The 19,830-nt window shown below is 39.5% G+C and overlaps 1 protein-coding gene across 1 annotated transcript in view; it reads left to right on the forward strand.

Moving 5' to 3' along the window:
• Positions 1 to 214: 214 nt before the first annotated feature.
• The window catches only part of LOC104467406 (teneurin-1), a gene marked incomplete at both ends in the record, with an annotated part of 112,242 nt that continues 92,626 nt past the window's right edge, over positions 215 to 19,830 (forward strand). The window contains 6 exons of the mRNA XM_010081174.1: positions 215 to 367; positions 5,523 to 5,722; positions 7,155 to 7,365; positions 9,699 to 9,800; positions 10,869 to 11,063; positions 14,334 to 14,534. Of these exons, the coding sequence (XP_010079476.1) occupies positions 215 to 367; positions 5,523 to 5,722; positions 7,155 to 7,365; positions 9,699 to 9,800; positions 10,869 to 11,063; positions 14,334 to 14,534 (1,062 nt within the window). The remainder of the gene's footprint in view (positions 368 to 5,522; positions 5,723 to 7,154; positions 7,366 to 9,698; positions 9,801 to 10,868; positions 11,064 to 14,333; positions 14,535 to 19,830) is intronic.

The following is a 19,830-nucleotide window of genomic DNA, read 5'->3' on the forward strand; positions in this document are numbered from 1 at the left end:
GGCCGAACTCCAAAAGAAGTGTGGAAACTAATTAAACATTGAGTTTTAAGGTAAAATACTAAATTGCTCATTAGACGCCCTGAAATCCTGACTTATTACTAACGGAACGAAGTAATATTTGACTTTGCAGAAACTGGGTCATAACATTCTTTCCTAGTCTGACTGAAGGTGCTGTAGCTTAGACATCAATTAATTGGTCTTCGTTTTTTTGCAGCAGTACACTTATTTGGTTTAACCTGGCAGCTACAGCCTGTTGAAGGGCAGCTCTATGAAAATGGAGTTAGCAAAGGAAATAAAGGAACAGAATCCATGGATACTACTTACTCACCAATCGGAGGAAAAGTTTCTGATAAAATGGAAAAAAAAGGTATGTGTGAATGAGAAGACAGATTACGAATATTTAAACATTCCGACTGTTCAGATTTTGTATTTGCTACACTTTGACAATATTTTGAGCTTGGGTTCTGTCTTCTCTAGTAAAATTTTAAAATAAGTATGAAAAGCCCATAACGAGATTGTTTCCTTCAGCAGAACTCTCACTGAAATTAGCCACCGACCCAGGCCGTTAGGAAGGTAATGTTCAGTAGCAACATAATCACCCTTCTTTTGTGAAATCAGAGCGTTTGGCTGTCTTAAGACAGGAGGTGAGATCGTATTTGCCTTGTTCCCATTTGTGCAAGGGCTTGATGCTGTGCCTGTCTTGCAGACCAACGTCAATCTCAGGCAGAAGCTTTGTACCGACAGGTCAGAATATGCAGAAGGGTAGAAATCTTAATGCTTTTAAAGGCATCCAGTTCTTGAAGGCATAAGCTAAAATACAACATCCTGTCACATCCTGGCTTAACCACTCGTAGTGAATCAGCTCCCAGGAATCTACTGAGGTTTCACAAAACGCCTGAGCAGGTCTGGCAGCTCCCTGCTCTGCCCCTGCTCCCGCCCTGAGCCGCTCCCTGCGTCCCCGTGCCCGCTGCAGGGATTGTCTCATGCACGACCAAGACACGTCAGTTCACTGTGGCAGCAGAAAATAGCTTCATTAAAAAATGTGAATAGGCTTCTGCCATTGAGTGGCTGTATCAGCTCTTTTGAAGTGACAGAGAAGTGCCAGAGCTGGCATAGGAAAGGAGTAGACAGTGCAGCCAGGAGTGTGAAACAGAGAGCAGGGCTGTCTCAGAGATGCGCGATTCCTTTCTCTCAAGTCCTGTCATTAAATGTTGCTAGGTCACCTCCTCCAATATTAGTTACAACCTCTGGCCCATGCTTCCCATTGACCACCATGGCGATGCATTCTGACTGTAGGAAGCAGATGGCCCTCCCATTTCTTTTTGTGACACTCAGAAAAAGTGGATAAATCATGATAGATCAGAGAAGAGTGAGTGGGAGCAGAAGAAGAACCCTAGTCTTTACAGTTGTTGGGAGGAAGGTAAAATTGTAGCGAGAGCTCTGCAACGATAGGAGATTTCCAGAGCTTTCAAATTTTAGAGCAGAGCAGTGATCTGATTTTGTGTATGCCAGGTAAGATCCATGGCTGTAAATATGAGACAAGGTGGAACATTGTTGTACCAGTCCCTCCAGAAGGAAGATTACATCTCGCATCAATAGTCTTACAAATCAATGTGACACAACTGGATAGGGATCATATTAGATAAACGAGCAATAGAAATATATGTAAGGAGACAATGATGCTGTTATCCATTATTTTGTCCTGTAGAATGGATTGGTACTGAATTGCAGTAAATATTTTATATGTTTTTTTATTTTTGTCCTGGTGCACCATGGAAAATATCTCAAATAGTTCTCCTCAACTGTGTTAAAGCATTTTGTCAATATATTGCAGATTTAATAAAAGGTCTTCCAAGAACATTTGGCTTCCAAAGGAGAATGTGCAGGAAAAACATTAAAAATCAGATGCTTGAAAACAGAGAAAAGGATATGTGAGTCAATAGACACTCAGTTTAGTAGGTAAAAAACCAAACCCCCTGCCTTGCCCCAGGCAGTCCCAGTGTCTTGTGCAGCTGTGCAGTTCCCCTGCAGCGCTAAAGCACGGAGGGCTACGACAGCAGAGCCCCTTCACTAGGGGCTTATCCAGCAGTTTCAGAGGTCAGGCTTGAAAACAGCTAGGCTGTTGTCCCACTTGTTCACTGTCACCTTTTCAGGGTAACCTGTAATCCAGAGTGTATGCTAACAAGGAGTATCCACTTGGGAAAACACAAGAAAAATGTGGACTGAGTACCAGGCACTAGTACATGTATAGCCTGGCTGTGGTTAATTTTTGCTGGTTTTATTTCTTTCCATTACTTTTAATATATATCAGTAATTTTATTCCCAGTGCTTGTAACGAGTTGTCTATGTAGATGTACTGGGAAGGAGGATTTGGAAACAGGCAACTCCTTTCACTACAGCAGGATACCACAGAAAGTTGATACTTTGCCTGTAAACTTGAAGCCTCTGATCTGATTTCACAGGGATAAATAACCACTGTCAGATATTGTGAGTTCCCATTTTCCCAACTCAATGCAGCAACACAGAATGCTTTTCCAGACTTTGAAAGTCTATGTTTTAACTAATCTTTTAATGACAATCAAGTTTACAAGCCAGCAAGTCAGATTTCTTTAAGAAGTCACTTTATAACACATTGACCCACAGCTGAGTTAACTTTTTAATATGTAGTAATGTGAGTAAAACCTCAGACGTCCTAAAGATGCTGGTATTTACCAGGGGAGTACAAGGAGATTGATTATTTCAGGATCAGTAATAATCAGCATATGGGGACTTTCTTGTGAAGATAATTGGCACCATGCTGTTGCGAGTTTTAGTTTCTTGAAGCCAAGAGAAACCTGTGATTAGGAGTCTATCTTCTGTTTTAGACTTGTAAGGAAAGTGTGTTTAGAAAGAGTAGGAAAGAATTAATACCAGCTGGCAAGATTGGGAGCTGTAAAAGGAATTGAATATAGATAAATAAACGATACTTTGTCATAAGAAGAATGTTGTTATGAGAAAGGTGTTTTAAGAGCAGAACTTGTATGGCAGCACTGTAATTTTAAAAGCTTATTTCAGACTTTTTCAAGACAGAGTGAGGAAGTATACGAGGATAGTCTGTAAATAATGTGTCTTCAGATGCCTTTTTTGTACAGCCAATGACCTGCTTAGTTCAATTAAGCATAGAAACAGAGATAAATTCTTTTTCTATAAAGAAAGGCTTGTGGCTCAATGAATATGGAAACATGCACTTCAGACGTGGCTCTTACATTAGCCTTTTCATGCTGTGTGGTTGTCTGAAAAAACTGTGTTTGAAGGCAGAGATACTGCAACTGCATACTTTCTGTAGGTGGTAGATAATACCTATAATTTCATGTTACCGTTGTGAACAGCAGTATGCGCTTCTTTCCTGTCTAATGAGACAAAGGTAAATCTAAGTGCATCTGTTTTTTTAAAGGTTACGTAAAATTATTGCTAAAGCAAAGATATTTTCAGCCAAATGGGGAAAAACTGAGAGATACGTTGTTTTGAGCCTAGCAACACTCTCTATTCAGCGTAATTTGATAACATCAATTAGTGAAAATACTCCCTGATTAAAGACATAATGCTTTTTATTTCCAACAAAGAAACAGGCCTTCTCATTTTAACAAACTAAGAAGCAGTTCCTGCATATTAAAGGACCTTGAACACCCACCAATAACACCATTAACTTCAAAAATGATACTGTATCCTTGACTTTTTACTCAGTGCTCTACTGTCTTGTAATTGAATCTCATTAATTACTATGTGTCAATATCACCAAAAAGTTCCTTAGTGTTTTACTTAACCCGGGGTAATTGCTTGCAAAGAATCATTAAGATTTAATATCTCTGGAGTACTGGAAATAGAGGAGAAGGGTTTTAAATTTACATCAGCTGAGTAGGATCTTGGATGGGTTGGGGTGGGAAGGGATCCACTTGTGTTGCCCCACATAGGAAGTTTAATTCTCTTGAAATCTCAACAGTCAAGATATTTTCCATGAAGCAAACTGGACAGAAGTAGTCTCACCTTGAGCAATGTTAAAGCAGCAGTTTGGAAATATTTTAACTCACTAGCTAACGGGTCCATTTTTAGAGTATTATGAGTTCTGTGATCTGAAAATAGATGTTTTTATGTGATAAGGTGTTAAAAGTCAGCTCCTAGTTCTTGCTGTAGGTTTGGTGAAAAGAAGCGGCTGTAAAGCTGGAAGATCCAGTACCCTGAGAATTGCTCCTGCCTTGTAAATTAAATCTCTATTCATTAAGGGTGCTAAGTACTTCCTACGCCAGTTAAAGCCTATGTAAGATCCCACTGAGGGTCTTTGTTATTAATATGTTCGGGAAAAAGCTGGCCCAAGCTTTGCTACTGCTGTTTTAATTTCCAATGGCAATTTATAAAATTTCATGTACATTATGTTGCATTAGATATTTATATGCATTATTGTACAAGGCGAGGCTCCAGTCACTTTGATTGCTCCTCTATATCCTTCACTGTGATGCTGGAATGGATTGACACATAAATGGGTACAGCTGCTGAATTCAGTCTTCTCTCGACTCTTCCTCCAGTGCAGCAGATTATCCTGCTTTTTTTTTTCTAGGTGAGAGAAAGTACGGAAATGCGAGTTAGAGTTTTGCAAAACTTACAATGGAATCAGCTCAGATGTTAGCAGGGTTGGGTCTGTGATTTGCAGCATGTCACGATGCTTGTCACAGGCAGGCGTTAAAATACAGAGATGGTGACATAAGCCAGCAAAGCAAGCCAGCTCCAATTTAGTTTGGCAATGTCTTCTTTATGCATTCCATTTCCCTTTCTGTTTCAGCTCTCTCATACCCATGTGTGAAGTTCTGTACTGTAGTTAGGTGCAGATTTATCGGTAGGCATTAGGAAATGATGCCAGTTTTCTCTTTAGATTGCCTGTCCCTATCCTCATGCCCCCGTTACGCCTTTGTGCGGGACGTCCAAGCCAAAAGAGATGTTCTTTATTTCTCCAGGACTAGATTATCACTACCATAATAAAATCATTAGGAATGGTGATTAATAGAAATCTAGGCTTGGACGTGGGCTCTGACCTGCCAGGTTTGATGGATTTTCTGTCCTCACTGGTGTCCGTTTGTGCAGCTTATGCAATGCCTCCTCAGCGGTAGTCTGAAATACGTGCCAGAGGAAGCTCTCCTGCTGCCTTCTCTCGGTGCATTGTCAGCTGAAGGGGGTTTGTTTGCATAGCTGATAGGTAAAGACCGTGGTCTACTCAGCAGCACTTCTACCTTTTTATATTTGCTGAAATGTTTCAAGATTTCCAGGGCAAAAATGCTCTGTGACGCCTGTTGTCATACATACTGCATGCAAGTTTAGTTGTGTTTTTCAACCAGTTGAATAAAAAATTCAATTGTTTCAGTGAAACACCCTCTATTTAGAGGTTGTTTTCAGTGTATTCCAATATATCTAAGGCACGTTTATAGCTCATGAGATATTATCTTTACCCCCATGAATACTCAACTGATTTGTTTTGTTTGTTTCTGGAAAATCAGTGTTTCAGAAGGGACGGGCCATAGACACAGGAGAAGTGGAGATTGGAGCACAAGTTATGCAGACGATCCCCCCTGGTTTATTCTGGCGCTTTCAGATTACTATCCATCACCCCGTGTACCTGAAATTTAACATTTCGCTGGCAAAGGATTCTCTGCTGGGAATTTATGGCCGAAGAAACATTCCACCTACTCACACTCAGGTAATTAGGAATAACGCTGATTCTATCACGCTGCCATTTTCATACAGCAGTGGATGCAAATGTTCACTGTGTACTGCCAAAGCAGGGAGGGAGGAAGGGACTGGCGGTAACCACAAAGAGCAGGCTCTTTTATTGAGGTCTAGCTCAAAACCATGCTCTCTCAGAAGAAGGGACAGTGTCGTATCAGAAAGGTCACCGCTGTGACCACTGGGATGGGACTGTCCGGGAGGCTGGGCAGGTCCACACGGCGCTGCTGTGTAGCTCCGGCATCTTCTTTGCAGGGGCAGTGGGGTGAAATACCAGATCATTTGGAAATGCTCTGATCTTTTTATGACTTCATCAAAACAGATTACATAGTATAAGGAGTTAATAGGAGGGAAAAAGAAAAAAAGGCTGTTTCTGGTTTCTAATATGAAGATTATTTTTGAGAGCTTACTCTAGGGATTTTGCAAGAGAAAACCTAGCTAAGCAGTAAGAATATGTGACATTGCTGGTCATGTTCAACTTTTTTTTTTTTTTAGGCTTAATGTATTTGGCATATGAAGCAGTCGTTTCTAAGGATAATAGATTTTTCAGCTTTCTTATACCAGGATCATACTCCATAGAGTGTGATAAACTTATATATGGAATCATGGAAAGATTGTCTTGAAGGGACCTCTGGAGAGCATCTAGTCTAACCTCAAAAGTTATTTGCTAGAGTTTTGACCTTAGAAATAAGCACTTTTAGCTGTCATTGACTTTAATTGAAGCTAAGTCTTTAGCTGAGCTGAAGTTGGAGTCTACTGAAAATCAGAATGCCTAGGAAAACCTAGAGAAATACGTATATTTCTTGAGCAGGGATTCATAGAAAGTTTTATATCTCTGATGCTTTGAGGTTAACTGGTCTTAAAGCTGTCAGCAGCAACTTGGTTAGGTATTAAGAACTTCCATGTAAAAAATAGATACTTATTTGCATTAATAAAATTAAATAAACATTAAAAGTGTATTTAGGTTTTGATATACAGTATTGATATTAAGGGACAAATATTTAACAATCTGGTATAGAACAATAGGTTCTTTAATCTGCTCCTGGCATTTGAGATTAATCACTGCATAATATAGGCACTACAGCTTGGGATTTTTGGAATTATTCCCATTAGACATGTAGTTTTTGAAATAAATCTGTTGTATTTAGCGCAGCAAGTCTGGATTTACCCTGCCATAGCAAACAGCAAGTTTTTATGCCATGTTTCTGACCTACCATAGTGCTTTTTATATGGAAACTGATGCTGAATAGACTAAGTTATGCAACTCCTGTCCACATTGGTGAATATTTAGTCAGTCAAGCAATTCCTCTGAAGATTTCAACAGTTTATTCCTGTTTGAATGAGACATGCAGAGCAGATTCATAAAAATTTGCTAAGTGGTTAATTTTTGCTCATTATTATTTCAGTTTGATTTTGTAAAACTGATGGATGGAAAACAGTTAATTAAACAGGAACCAAAAAACTCCGAGGAGCCTCAGCAAGCTCCCAGGAATCTGATTTTAACTTCACTGCAAGAGACAGGTTTCATTGAGTATATGGATCAAGGAGCTTGGCATATGGCATTCTACAACGATGGAAAGAAAGTGGAGCAAGTGTTTGTACTAACTACAGCAATTGGTAAGAACAATTACAATAAAATTGTCATTTTGATTATTACATTGGAAAGCTGCAATTGAAAAGAAATTATTGACCTTGGTTCTGGCTTCTTGTGAGTATTCTCTTAAATATGTTTTATTTCAGCTTAGTTTAATTAACCTCAGTAGAGCAAATTGATGTTTATGCCAATATTAGACAAATGCCAGCATTTGTGTATTAAAGATGGATGTTATCAAATTAATTAAGTGTGAAGTTTTCATGTGTGTTAAGATTTTGCACGGTAGCTTAAATGCTTGAGTAATCTCTGGCGTTCTCTTGCTTAAAGTAAAAGAGATTATGTCTGCCCTCTCTATTGACATGAGAACCATAAATCCGACAAAATTATCCAGGCTTTACATTCTTATTTCCAGTATTTTAGTCCGTTAGAAAATTTAAAAGGCAGCTTTTGTGGATTTGGTTGTGATTGTTGTTTGATGAATGGGTCCTGCTGGTTTATGCAGTTATTCGAATGCACCATTTTGTTTGTAACGCAGAAGGCAAATATAGGAGACAGTGTCCTGGTGGCACGTCAGGTCCTTACGGCCTTTTTAATATATAGAGATGGACAAATGTTTGCAACTGTAGGTGTTGTTAGTGAGCAGTGCTCATACGCAGGGTTTCTTTGGAATTTAAATGTAAGTGAAGTGTTGTATTTATGACTGTCTCGGTTTGCTGCAAGACTTTAACCACTATGCCCTTTAGTTAACCTGTTCTACCATATGTTTAGCAACATGTCTTTACTAGTAATGGACATGCCATCTGGTCTTTTGAACAATTGGATGCTATTTTTACTTGATGGTAAACACCTTGCAGAGGAGGACAGTATGATTCAAATACCAAGATGTTGAAGGACTTGCAGGAAAATAATTTAGAAATTGAGTTAGAAATGTAATGACTGGTTTTGGTTTAAAAGTTCATATTTGCTCTGTTCAGAGAAGTGAAGCTTCTACAAGCAAGAAAATTCAGTGTTGTATGAGAAAATCTTATTCAAGCAATTTATAAGGCATCTTTGCTGATGCTCTATAAAGAGCATAAAACCTGGCCAAACTCCAGTCCAAATCAGAAACCAAATATAATAATATTTGGAGTTTTCAAGAGGAACCAATCCTTATCCGTCCAAGTGCTCATAAATAATATCAAAATAAACTTATTTCAGTTATTCGTATTAGTTGTAGGATGTGCTTATAATCCATCTTTTGACAAGTTACATTTGAGTTTAAAAGTATATTAGATTTGATTAGGTTAAATATTCCAGTGGTATGCCCTTTCTTGAGAAAAAGGTTTTCCTCCCAAATCACTTTCTGTGAATAGATAGTCTTCAAAAGGATCTGGATTTTCTTCTTTTCCCCCAACAGTTATTATTCTGTGAGAGAGGAGTCACGTCTCCTGTCTTCCTATAGCTGAGGTACTATCCCACATCTGTTAGTGCAGGTGCCCATCGGACAGTCCCGGTTCCCACCGTTCTGCAGCCCCTCTCTGTCCTGCACAGCACCCGCCTGGGCTGCAGAGACCTCAGCCCTAGTGCTGGTGTGACAGTGACCTGCTCTGCAGCGGAGCATCTTAGCCGTGGATTTGCTTCATATTCTTTATATCAAACCTCTATAAATCAGTGAATCCACTGAATTCCTGTAGGAAATATATGTGTAAATTGAAAACAGCTAATCCATGCACGGATATGAGCCTGTCCCCAGATGTACGAGGTTAAGTGGCTTATTATCCGAAGCTGTGTGATGAAACATGGGCAAGGTTAAGATCAGAATTGAAGGTGTTTTGTTGGGTTTTTTTTTCAAATCTAGTTTGTAGTCCTTTATTGCATTGAGTTTCCTCACGATGCAAAAGATGATTTTGTTTTCATCTGATTGTATAGAAGTGGAAATCCTACCCTCCTCCGAGGTATTCAATCCACATGGCTCAAGCGAACACCATACAAGGCAATTTACTCCATCAACGGGTTTCAAACAAATTACTTCAGCAATAAAAGAAAGTGTTTAAGGTGGATATTTTTCAGCAAATACTCTGGTTTTTGCAGTGCTTTTAATGGTGGTGAATTTTACATAAACACTTACTTTAAAAGCTTTTCGGTGTAATATAAATGATGCACTTGTTATCTCAAAGCTGTCAAGACAAAATCTAATATTTGTAAGCTGCTTGAGCAGGAATTTTGTTTTATGCTCACTATGAAGGAAAAAGCCTTTTACTACTTCTGCACCTATTTGTATGTTGAGATGTGTCCTGCAGAGTGAGGGGAAGATGCCATTCATTTCAAATTCAACCCATTTGTGTTTTCCTTTGTGCACGACTCTCTGAATAAACAGAAGTCCTGGATGACTGCTCTACTAATTGCAACGGGAACGGCGAATGTATCTCGGGGCACTGCCACTGCTTCCCGGGATTCCTTGGTCCTGATTGTGCAAAAGGTAATCTCGTATTAACTGACTTGCAGTGCATGACAGGGATCGTGATTATGGTGTGTGGCTGCTGGGCTCGCAAAGATTCAGAGTGATTAAAGGAGAGTAAATTCCTTTTTCCAGCCAGATAGCAGATACAGCAGAAGCACACACATAGAAAGTTTCTTTATGCTGTACTTGAGCTAAGATGCATCAACCACTTCTCTCTCCCTGACTTTCAGAGTTAATAGATGCCTCCATCCCTCTTTGAATCTGCTCTGTGATTATAAAATACATTTTTTAATAAGTGTGTTAGCTTAGCATAATGTTTTCCGTTATTTAAAAGTGACAAGCAGCTCCAGTTCAGAGAAAATTGCATAAGTAAGTCAAATGCTTCTGTGGCCTTGACTTGAATAGGGGGTAGTAAAGACACCTAACGCAGCTTAGAGGCTGTTTTCCAGCACTGGGGCAAAACCCATGCTAGATTGTAAGTGAGCTTATTTCTGTTTCAGACATTTCTGTCAGTGTTATCCATCATCTGCTGCATATGATGTCTGGAAGTTCTCATGTTTTCCCAATGTTTGCTCAAATTTAGGATTGACTACATTTTTTTAAAAGCTCGATTGGTTCAGAAATTGATACTGGATTGTAAAATTAAGCTCCACATCTCTGGTTTACATACAGATCAGTAATGGCCTAGACTTCAGTAAGGTTAAGTTTGCTTAGAAGAATGAAGAAAAGGGCAGTGTCTTGCTTCAGTTCACACGGAAGAAATATTAATCTTACTGAAAATCATAAGTGGATATCACTGCAAATTTTCTGCAGAGGCCAGTCAAGGGGAGGGACCTATTTTTATCTTCTAAGATATCCCATTTCAAATAAAATTAAGGTATACTAGTGGGGCAGACCAAGGAGACGAGGACATTGTATTACTGCTGCACTACCTACTTCAAAGATTTCAGCCTGTCACAACCCTCGAAGCAAATGGAGGATCAGGGGGCTGGAGTGGAAAAGTAATTTTACAGAACGATAAATGCAATAAATGTTAATCTATGTAAGTATGTAAATACATTAAAAAGGTCAATCTGCCTTCCTCAGATTCCTGTCCAGTGCTGTGCAGTGGAAATGGAGAATATGAGAAAGGTCACTGTGTGTGTCGAAATGGGTGGAAAGGAGCAGAGTGTGATGTTCCAGAAGAACAGTGCATTGATCCAACCTGCTTTGGCCACGGCACTTGTATCATGGGCGTCTGCATCTGTGTCCCTGGATACAAAGGAGAGATTTGTGAGGAAGGTTTGTGAAGTTTCCCTCTCTATAGTTAGAGGGTTTGATTTTTGTCTTTAATCTCCAAAGCTCTTTTAAGGTAGTTAAGAACTCCCACAGATGTGAGAAGCTCCCTGGGAAGCAGTACTGTTCTCCTTAAAGCGCCTTTACTCTCTCATAGGAAGTACTGCTCAGGTAGAAAATTCTCCAACATAAAGGCAAAGTCTCAGTGGAAGCTGTTCATGTAATTTCCAAGATTAAAATTATTTAACATTGTCTAACAAGACTATCTAATAATTGCAGTGTGGGCAGTCCTCTGAAATACTCAGTTTCTCTTTCAGTTCGTTCCCTCCCTCCATTGAATCTCAGTAGCAAGAACAGAACCGCGTGGAAGTTTTTGCCTTTCAGCAAAATTCTCAATCCTCCAAAAGTTTTCTGGAAAACATCCCAGCAGCAAAGCAAAGATTTTTTTTTTTTTTTTTTTTTTTTTGTGAAAGTTGTGAGATGGCCTTGATTTGTTTGTCTCCACCTTTCTTCTCCAGATACCTTTTTCAGGAAGGGTGGCTGGCATCCCCAGTCCTCCCTGCTCCCAGTAAACTCCCTCCCTTCCTCCCTTCACACACGCTGTGAGAGCCTGTGCAGAATTTTTTACTTGGCCAAAAGCTTGAGGGTAAGACAGTTAGAAGAACATGGAAACAAAATATGATGTGACGGTTCTCCAAAGTAATCAGCACAACATAATCAGTTTTTCCCTTTCTTCATTCTGTTACCTCTTAGATGTTTCTGTGAGGAACACACCGACAATATAAAGCCAAAAGAGCAGCAAACAGTTTCAGTTTACCAGAGCAGATTGTGTGATTCTGTTGTCATACATCATTTTTACTGTAAGCCTGTGTTCAGGGTACTAAACGAGCATCTTTTAAGGCTTGGCTAATAAAAAAGTGGAAATTCTGAGAACAAGTAACTGTACTTTTGCTGGTTATGGTACCAATGTGTCTCTGCCCTCATCTGTAGAAAGAAGCAGCTGGTGTTGCCTGTTAGCATTTCTGAGATAGCTCATCAGCTTTGACATTTTTCCCCTGTGAATAGCCTCAGAAAGCAGAACTCTTCTTCATGCCTGCCCTGATTTGATGATTTTTCACTAGTCCCCTTCGCCTGAAGCTAGTGACAGCATCCTGTGTGCTTCCTGCTATCTAGATTTCAGGTAATTCTTTTGAGTAGCACACAGAGGAGGCTCTTTATGGGGCTTGGATTCTCTAGTCAGAAAAATGTCCAGGATGGGTTTGATGGATTTGACATATCTGGTATTGTTTTTAAAGGGAGGATCAAGACAATGCTTCTGACATACTCAGTTGCTGGTAGTTTCAGAAATGGACAAAACCCAAGAAAGTCCAAATGGGACAGAGCAATACACAGATTTACTCACTGAGGCCGTGATGCCAAACAAGCCCGCAGCTGATGGGATGCTGACCACTGGTTTCAGTTGCTTTGTTTCTTGCCATAATGTGATAAAAAAATAATTGAGATAAATGTACTCAGACAGCTATTGAAACTAAAAGTATGAAAACATTGGATTTGTAAAGTAAGAGACATTTAATTTTTTTTTAAAGGGGGAATTCTGTAGAAATAGGGTGGGTGAAACAAATGTGCACGTCCAGGTACGGCGGGTTTGTATTGCAGCAGTCTGTGCATGACATGACTGGTCAGTTTACTGTGTTGTACAACGTAACTTGTGCAGCAGCGGAAGTAATTCTGTCAGGAATTGAGATTACATAGTTGTACATAAATATGAGTTTAGTGTTATAGCAGTGTTGCTGACATAGCAGACACAGTAACAGATGTACCATCCAGGGAACACCAGTAGCTACATGTGTTCATTGCTATGGGAGCGCTTGGAATTTGTCCTGTCAGATTATCGTTACAAAAGTGATGCTTTTAAAACTCAATTAATTTTAAAAGATCAGCAAAATAAAGAGCTGTCTCAGGATGAGAAAAAAATGCCAACTATTTTTGTCCTGTGCTTAGCAAGATAGGCGTTGTCCAGAAACACTCATCCCCCTCTGTCAGAATTACATTGTGCTGTGCACAAGCCTGGAAGGCTGGAAAAGGTACAACATAAATCTTGAAAGAAGATCGTAGCAGCTCAAAAGATAAAGCATCACTTCTTTTTTCTCAGGCCAAAAGGTCCTATAAACTGGAGGCTGTAAATCTCTACGTCTGAAGTGTTTAGTCCTCCCTTCCTGGAGCAAAGAGCATCTCTCCGTTTGTGTGGCACAGAATTCTCTTTAAGTTTTTAATATAATTTTTAAACAGTACTTGTCCTGATACTTGAAAAATACATACAAGAACTTTCTAAGTGCCCCTTTAACATTAGTCTGAAGCCTGATCTAACACGAACAGGCTTTTGGCTAATTGTTTCCCATGCTCGGACCCCACAGATTCCCCTCCAGCTCTGCAGCCTCCAGAGAAGGCAGGCTGTGTTCTGCTTGAAATCTGTCTCGTTAAGGAAATGCTGGGGCTTTATGAAAGAATATGCTGATTATACAGGACTAACCAGCTGATTTAAATTCTTCTACAGAGCTCCTGAATTTTTCACTAGGAATAGTTTAATCCAAATTGAGAACAAATTTAGCTCTTTGTCTGTTTGCAAATTGTTCATCAGTACGTTATAACTTTTATGAATCTGTTCATTATCTGCAATTGCCCAGCACATACTTTTTATGAGTGTATGAGATTTTTTTTTTACAGCAAGCATTCAGTCAGAGATTCACTACTCTGGGTTAGTGGATGGCCTTTTTTTTTTTTTTTTTTTTAATCAAATTTTCTGCTGTAGAGATAGCTTTCCCCAGGAAGATGAAAGAATAAATCTTTCTTTTGCCAGATGTAAATAAAACACAGAACACAAATACCCAAATGGAAACACAATGCACAATTGTAGAAGTAATTATTAATTGTTCCAGTTCTTTCCCAGCCTTGCTGCTGAAGCACAAACTTCACCAACTTGGACTAATAGATCTGTCATGGGAATCTGTATTTTAAAACTAAGACAATATCCTTGATGAGCAGAATTATATGATCTCTGAAAGTCTACATGCATGCCTTTTTTTCTCGTTTTTGGCTGATACTTTTGCACAGATGTTAACATGGGCTGTTTTTTCCTTGTGTTTGTTAACATCCTTTCAGTTTGGGTTTTTGCACAAAAATCACCAAATTAATCTAAATCCCTGATGCTGTATTTCACTAGGAAACCACAGTTAAGGTGGTAGTTTTATGCTAAATTGTATATTCCCTGCTTTCCAGAGGACTGCTTGGATCCAATGTGCTCTGGCCACGGCGTGTGCGTTCAAGGGGAATGTCACTGCTCCGCGGGCTGGGGCGGGGTGAACTGTGAAACGTCGCTTCCCGTGTGCCAGGAGCAGTGCTCGGGGCATGGGACGTTCCTCCTGGACACGGGACTCTGCAGCTGTGAACCGCAGTGGACGGGTTCAGACTGTTCAACAGGTATGCTGGAGATTTTATTCTTTCAGTAATGCCAGTGCTTTCTGTTTTGAGTCATGAAAGAAAGTAGTTCCTATGACTGTGCTAGTAGGAATTTAAAAAACAGGACAGGGATGAACAACGTGCCATGGCATCTTAATGGGCTTGTCAGCAGCTGGGTCTCTGTTGACAAGGATGGCAAGGTTTCTCCTCTGTGACAAGAACATTGGCTGCCTGATGGGGTGCCAGCAAAAACAGTCATCCTGTAAGAGTGCGAGAGCCTCCTGGCATGGATTGGAGTTAAGCATGATTCGCGTGAGATGTTGAGCACTTATCAGGCTTACACAATGGGGAAATCCACAACTCTGAGGGAGACTGGAAGGATTTTTAAAAAAAAAAAAGGTCTAATTGCAGTGACTGATGGGAAGGAGGGCTCTGTCAAAAAATCTTTAAACAAAAGTGACCATCCATTCTCTCATGCTGGGATAAAAACTCTTTTCTTTCTTAAGAGGAGTATCAAGGTTTGATCCCACTGAATTTGATTAAGTGTTGAAATGGATTTCCTATGTGCTTTGTACATTTACGTTTCATTTTCTTGAAATGAGTGCACTCTGGACATTTTACTCTGTAATGGAGCATGTCATTACCAACGTACGTGCTACTATTTTTTTTCCCCTGTAAAGCTCACAAAACCAGAATCTCAGATGCTAAGTAGCACGTCCCAGTACAGAATAGATCCAAGTGACAGATTTGCTGAATACTGTGGAATACAACCAGTCATCCAAGTCACTAATTTTTCTTAGAAGTCATCATTCAAAAGGACACTTGGAACAGTATAAATTTCCATTCAGACCTTTAAAGTGTATGGTTATGGTCTTTAGGTTGGGACTTATGAAATGTCCCACTCCATGATAACTTTTTAGGCAACAATGTATTGACCTGCTAATAATTTTCAGGGTTTGTTACAAAGACCCTGCGTTCATTCCACACTCCAAAATTAATGCGTGTAATTTCAGTCTGACACTGTTGGATATGGTACCTGCTTTGAGAAGAATTGACTTGTTTGCCTGCATTTTTATCATGTGTTTTATTAGGTGTTAAAAATATTCCCTGAAGGCTAGCAATATAGTAGTACTTCCACTAATGAAGTAGCTAGCTATATACTAATTTTTTAATCACTAAATATGCAAACCAATTCTGTTCTGATACAACATTATTGTAGCTGAAGAAGAGATGTTAATCTCCAAAAGGTCTGCTGTGTAAGCTGCGTGGGGCAATTAAGTCAAGGAACAAAGAGCTAACAAATAACTGCAGTGAAAAGGCTTTTATCTTGTGTGCTAAGATCATAGTTTTCATATTTGTCTCACCTCGAAAGCTGTTTTGATTAATTTTTAGAAGAAAGGTAACTTTTTTCCTTGCCTCCATCAACAAGTAGGAAAAATACCTTTCTTCATCCCTCCTGGCTTCTGAGTTATCAAATAATGCTTTTACAACCAACTACAGGCATCTCTCTTTATAGCTGGATACTTCAGATTTCTCCTTTCAAATATATCTTGCTTCAAGGGTGTTAAACTAGATTCAGGATTGTTGTGGCAATACAATGCGTGTTAGACTGAAGTATAGATGTTCATTTGCGCTTGAGACTTTCTTCCTGGGATCAGTGATTGCTGTGCATGCTGGACGTAAAGCTTGACTTTAGTGAGGAAGGAAGACATCAGATGAGTAAGTTAACAAGGTCAGAATGAACGAGCTGTCATATGCGAATGGAAAAAAAATCATGAGGTTCTGTACGATGAAAAGGATGAAAAGGGTAGACCACATACTGCTCATCTAGAACCAGACAGCAGGGAAAGTTTTGCAACTGGTAGACGAGCAGTCTCTCAGCCTGCCTCCAACCCTTGCACTTTCCAACCATCTCTGTACCACATCATTGCCAGTACTGTGAAAATTTGCCTTTCTGTATCACCCTGAAGCATATAGGCTCCTGTCCTGATGATTCCTGCATTCCCCAGCGAATTCCAAATACCTTCAAAATAAACAGATAAATTATTTTATGTTTTTCCTAAATAGAAATTAATATATCTTGCTGTACATTTTATAAGGAGCAGTAACAAAGGTGCCAGACTGCTTTTGGGTACATTATCCCAAATACACTGTAGCCCACCTGAAGAGGGATGAACCGTCTCTAAGATACCTTCCCCTACCTGCCCAGCTCCTCAAACACTAAGAAATTCCTTATTAGAAGTGGCAGACTGGGCAAAGGCAGAAATCAGTGTGGACACGAAGGAACAGAGATGGAGGGTGACAGCGTGACCCATGCACATGTTGAAGGATTTGTTTGGAGCCCCAGCCTGAGACCTGGAATCATTCTTGAATTTTTGAGATTGGAAAAGACCATGGTGTTCAGGCGGTTTGATTTCCTGTAGGATATGTACCCAAAAAAAAAAAAAAATCATCCTTTGGTTTCTACTCGACACTTGTAATATCTGTTTAGTTTTTAGAAATTCAACCTTCACACACAGACTGAAGATGAAAGATAGTGTACCATGTCCTTAGGCAAATTGTTTCAGTTGTGTCTGACCCTCTCTGCTAAAAAGTACACCTTCTACTCCCAGTTTGAATAGATGAAAAGTGCTACAATTGTGTTTCTTTCTGTGAGGTGAAAGACTGTCAAATTCTTGGTCAAATTCATTATTTTTTGTCGTCATTGTTTATAAAAAGAGCCAGTATTTTGAATCATTTTTTTTCCCATAATGCTACATACACACACCTTTCTCTCTCCACCCCTTGTCACCTTTTTCCTTTCTCTCTCCCCCTATCTCTGTCTCCACCTCCAGAAGAAGAATAATGCCAGGAAAAAAAAAAAATCTCTATTTCTTGGGTTTTGGGTAGTCTTTTGGGGGGTATGACTGACCATATAAAGTATTCGTTTTTCTTTTCCTATTGTTTCATAAAAAGATTCTATCAAGGGAACACTGAAATTCCAAGCTTAAATATCGAAAGGTCAAAGAAAGACAAAAGATGTCTACACCTTAACTAACTTATCTTTCCTGTGTTTCTTACGAAACAGGTTTCATTTTTCACACTTAAAGAAATGCCATTTTGCTAAGAATGTATGGCCTGATCATTCAAGCAGTTACTTGCTCTTGTATGTACTTGCTCTTCTGCTGTATAGACAATGTACTGACCTACTGGAGTGTTCAGATCAAATTCTACATGAAATTGCGTGTGGAGGATGTTTGGATACAACAAACACTGAACTGTGACATGAGTGAACTAATTGGTTGGTAAGAAGTGGCTAGTTTAAAAAAGGTGAAATGTGAATATCGTTATATATATAATATATATAATGATATACACATTTCAGGGAGCACATGGACAAAAGCACAGATGAATGGAGTGAATTGGATTTATTTCTAGTCCTCCATCACATGGGGTGTGGTCTCTAAAGGGACTATGAAAATGAGGAGACCACAGCTGTGTTCCACCTAAGTATTGCAAAGTCTGTCTTGAAAGCTTCTGTAGAGGAATATGAATTCTGTCATTATCCCTTTTTGGGTCAGCAGCTAACAACCTCTCAGGTTGTCCATTGAACTTTTGCAATGCTTTTTCTGAAAAGCTCTTCCATTTTCTTTAGGCTTTATGTATGATTTTAAGGAATTTATTTATTCAATAGAATAGAATAATTAAACAGACAACATCTGTACTACAAAGGCTGGTATAACTAGGGCAGCCCTAGTTTGCGGTCAGAGTTCAGGATTACTCTTCTATCCAAAAAAACACCAGTATTGGAGACGTTTCTTACACTATGGCTGTGGAGAAAAGCTGTGTGGCACTGAATTAACCACCGTATAGCCAGTGCAGAATCCATCTGACTTACTGCTCTAGTTAAAGTGTCCTGCATGACCTATCAGCTTGAGCATCTTAAATGTATGAGGATTAGTTGGCAATTGGGCACCTTTGTAGCATTGCTGTGCAGGAGCATACTGTTAACAGCTACGAGCTGGGGAGAGCAGATGCATGCTGCCAAAATCAGACATCCTCTCCTGATGTTGCCGTTACACCAGCTTATTGCAGAGTGGTGATTCTGAAGTGCTTTGTGATCTTACCATTATCATGAGAGGCCTGAGGCCAGGATCCTGCTCTAGTGCAGCATAGACCTCTTCACTTTCTTTGCACTACTTTGGTTCCCAAAGTATTTCCAAGACCAAAAGAAAAAGAGCCACAACACCATGACAGTTCCACACTGTCCAAGCCAGGTTTGGCTCGTCTACTTAATACAGATGTCCGGCGAAGTCTCTGCTCTGACCTGTGGACTGCCAAAAACTGATCTCACTGCACCACCTCCAGATACTCCTCCTAGATCCAAAGTTCTTGATGGCTGGTTGCCGTCCTTGAGATCTTACAGAACTCCAAAAGAGCTGTCAATAAATCTTTTCCTCGTGTTTGAATTGGCTCTCAATAAGAGCAGCTCAGCATGGTTTGAAAGTTGTTCAGACGTTAGTATTGCAATCCTACACTACTTGTAAGACATACTTGTAGGACACAACCTATGTTGGCTTTTTATTCAGCTCTGTTAAGATCCGTCCTTTCAACATTCTTAGCTGGATATCTGTTACAGACATGTTTGGCCTCTTTCTACCCTGCAATATTGAATTTCCATGAAAAGGCATTTTCTTTTTTTCCCTTGGATTTCAGTTTGCCTGTCCTGAAGATCACATCGTTTTCATTCAGGGTTTGCCTTGCAACTATGCGCCTCTTTGTAAAGGTTCTTCCTATCAGCTAATGTTCAAACAGAAAAATAATATGCTTCTCGTTCTTTTGCCCAATTTAGGGCATCATCATCTGAAGTTCATTCTGAAAATACTAACAGATCTTTAACTACACCAATTTAAACAAAAAAAATCCTTTGGTCTTTCAAAAAAAACCAAAAGTTATTCTTTCTATAGCCATACCTGACATCAGGAGAAAAAAAAATCACCTACATTCTATCTGTACCTAAGATTTGATGTTATGTGGATAAGAGCAAAGTGGTTTAATTGTTCTATATGATTATACACTGACGCATGTTTACCACGATGGAGATGGATTCGTCTGTTTTGCCAATTTGCCAACTGGCTTCAACACTGAAGGTCAAAAGCTACAGCTTTCACTGCTTCAAAATTATACCAATGTCAGGCATTTGTAGAGAAGCAGCACAGAGTTATTCCAGCTGAGTTCTTCCAAATGCTGTGCCTTGGACATAGCTGTTATCATTCCAGTTTCAAGGATCAGTGCTGCAGTCATTATTCAAGTAATGTAATCGAATCTTTCATTCCTG

The sequence above is a fragment of the Pterocles gutturalis genome, unplaced genomic scaffold (assembly GCF_000699245.1).
Source record: "Pterocles gutturalis isolate BGI_N339 unplaced genomic scaffold, ASM69924v1 scaffold8499, whole genome shotgun sequence".
NCBI classification, from domain to species: Eukaryota; Metazoa; Chordata; class Aves; order Pterocliformes; family Pteroclidae; genus Pterocles; species Pterocles gutturalis.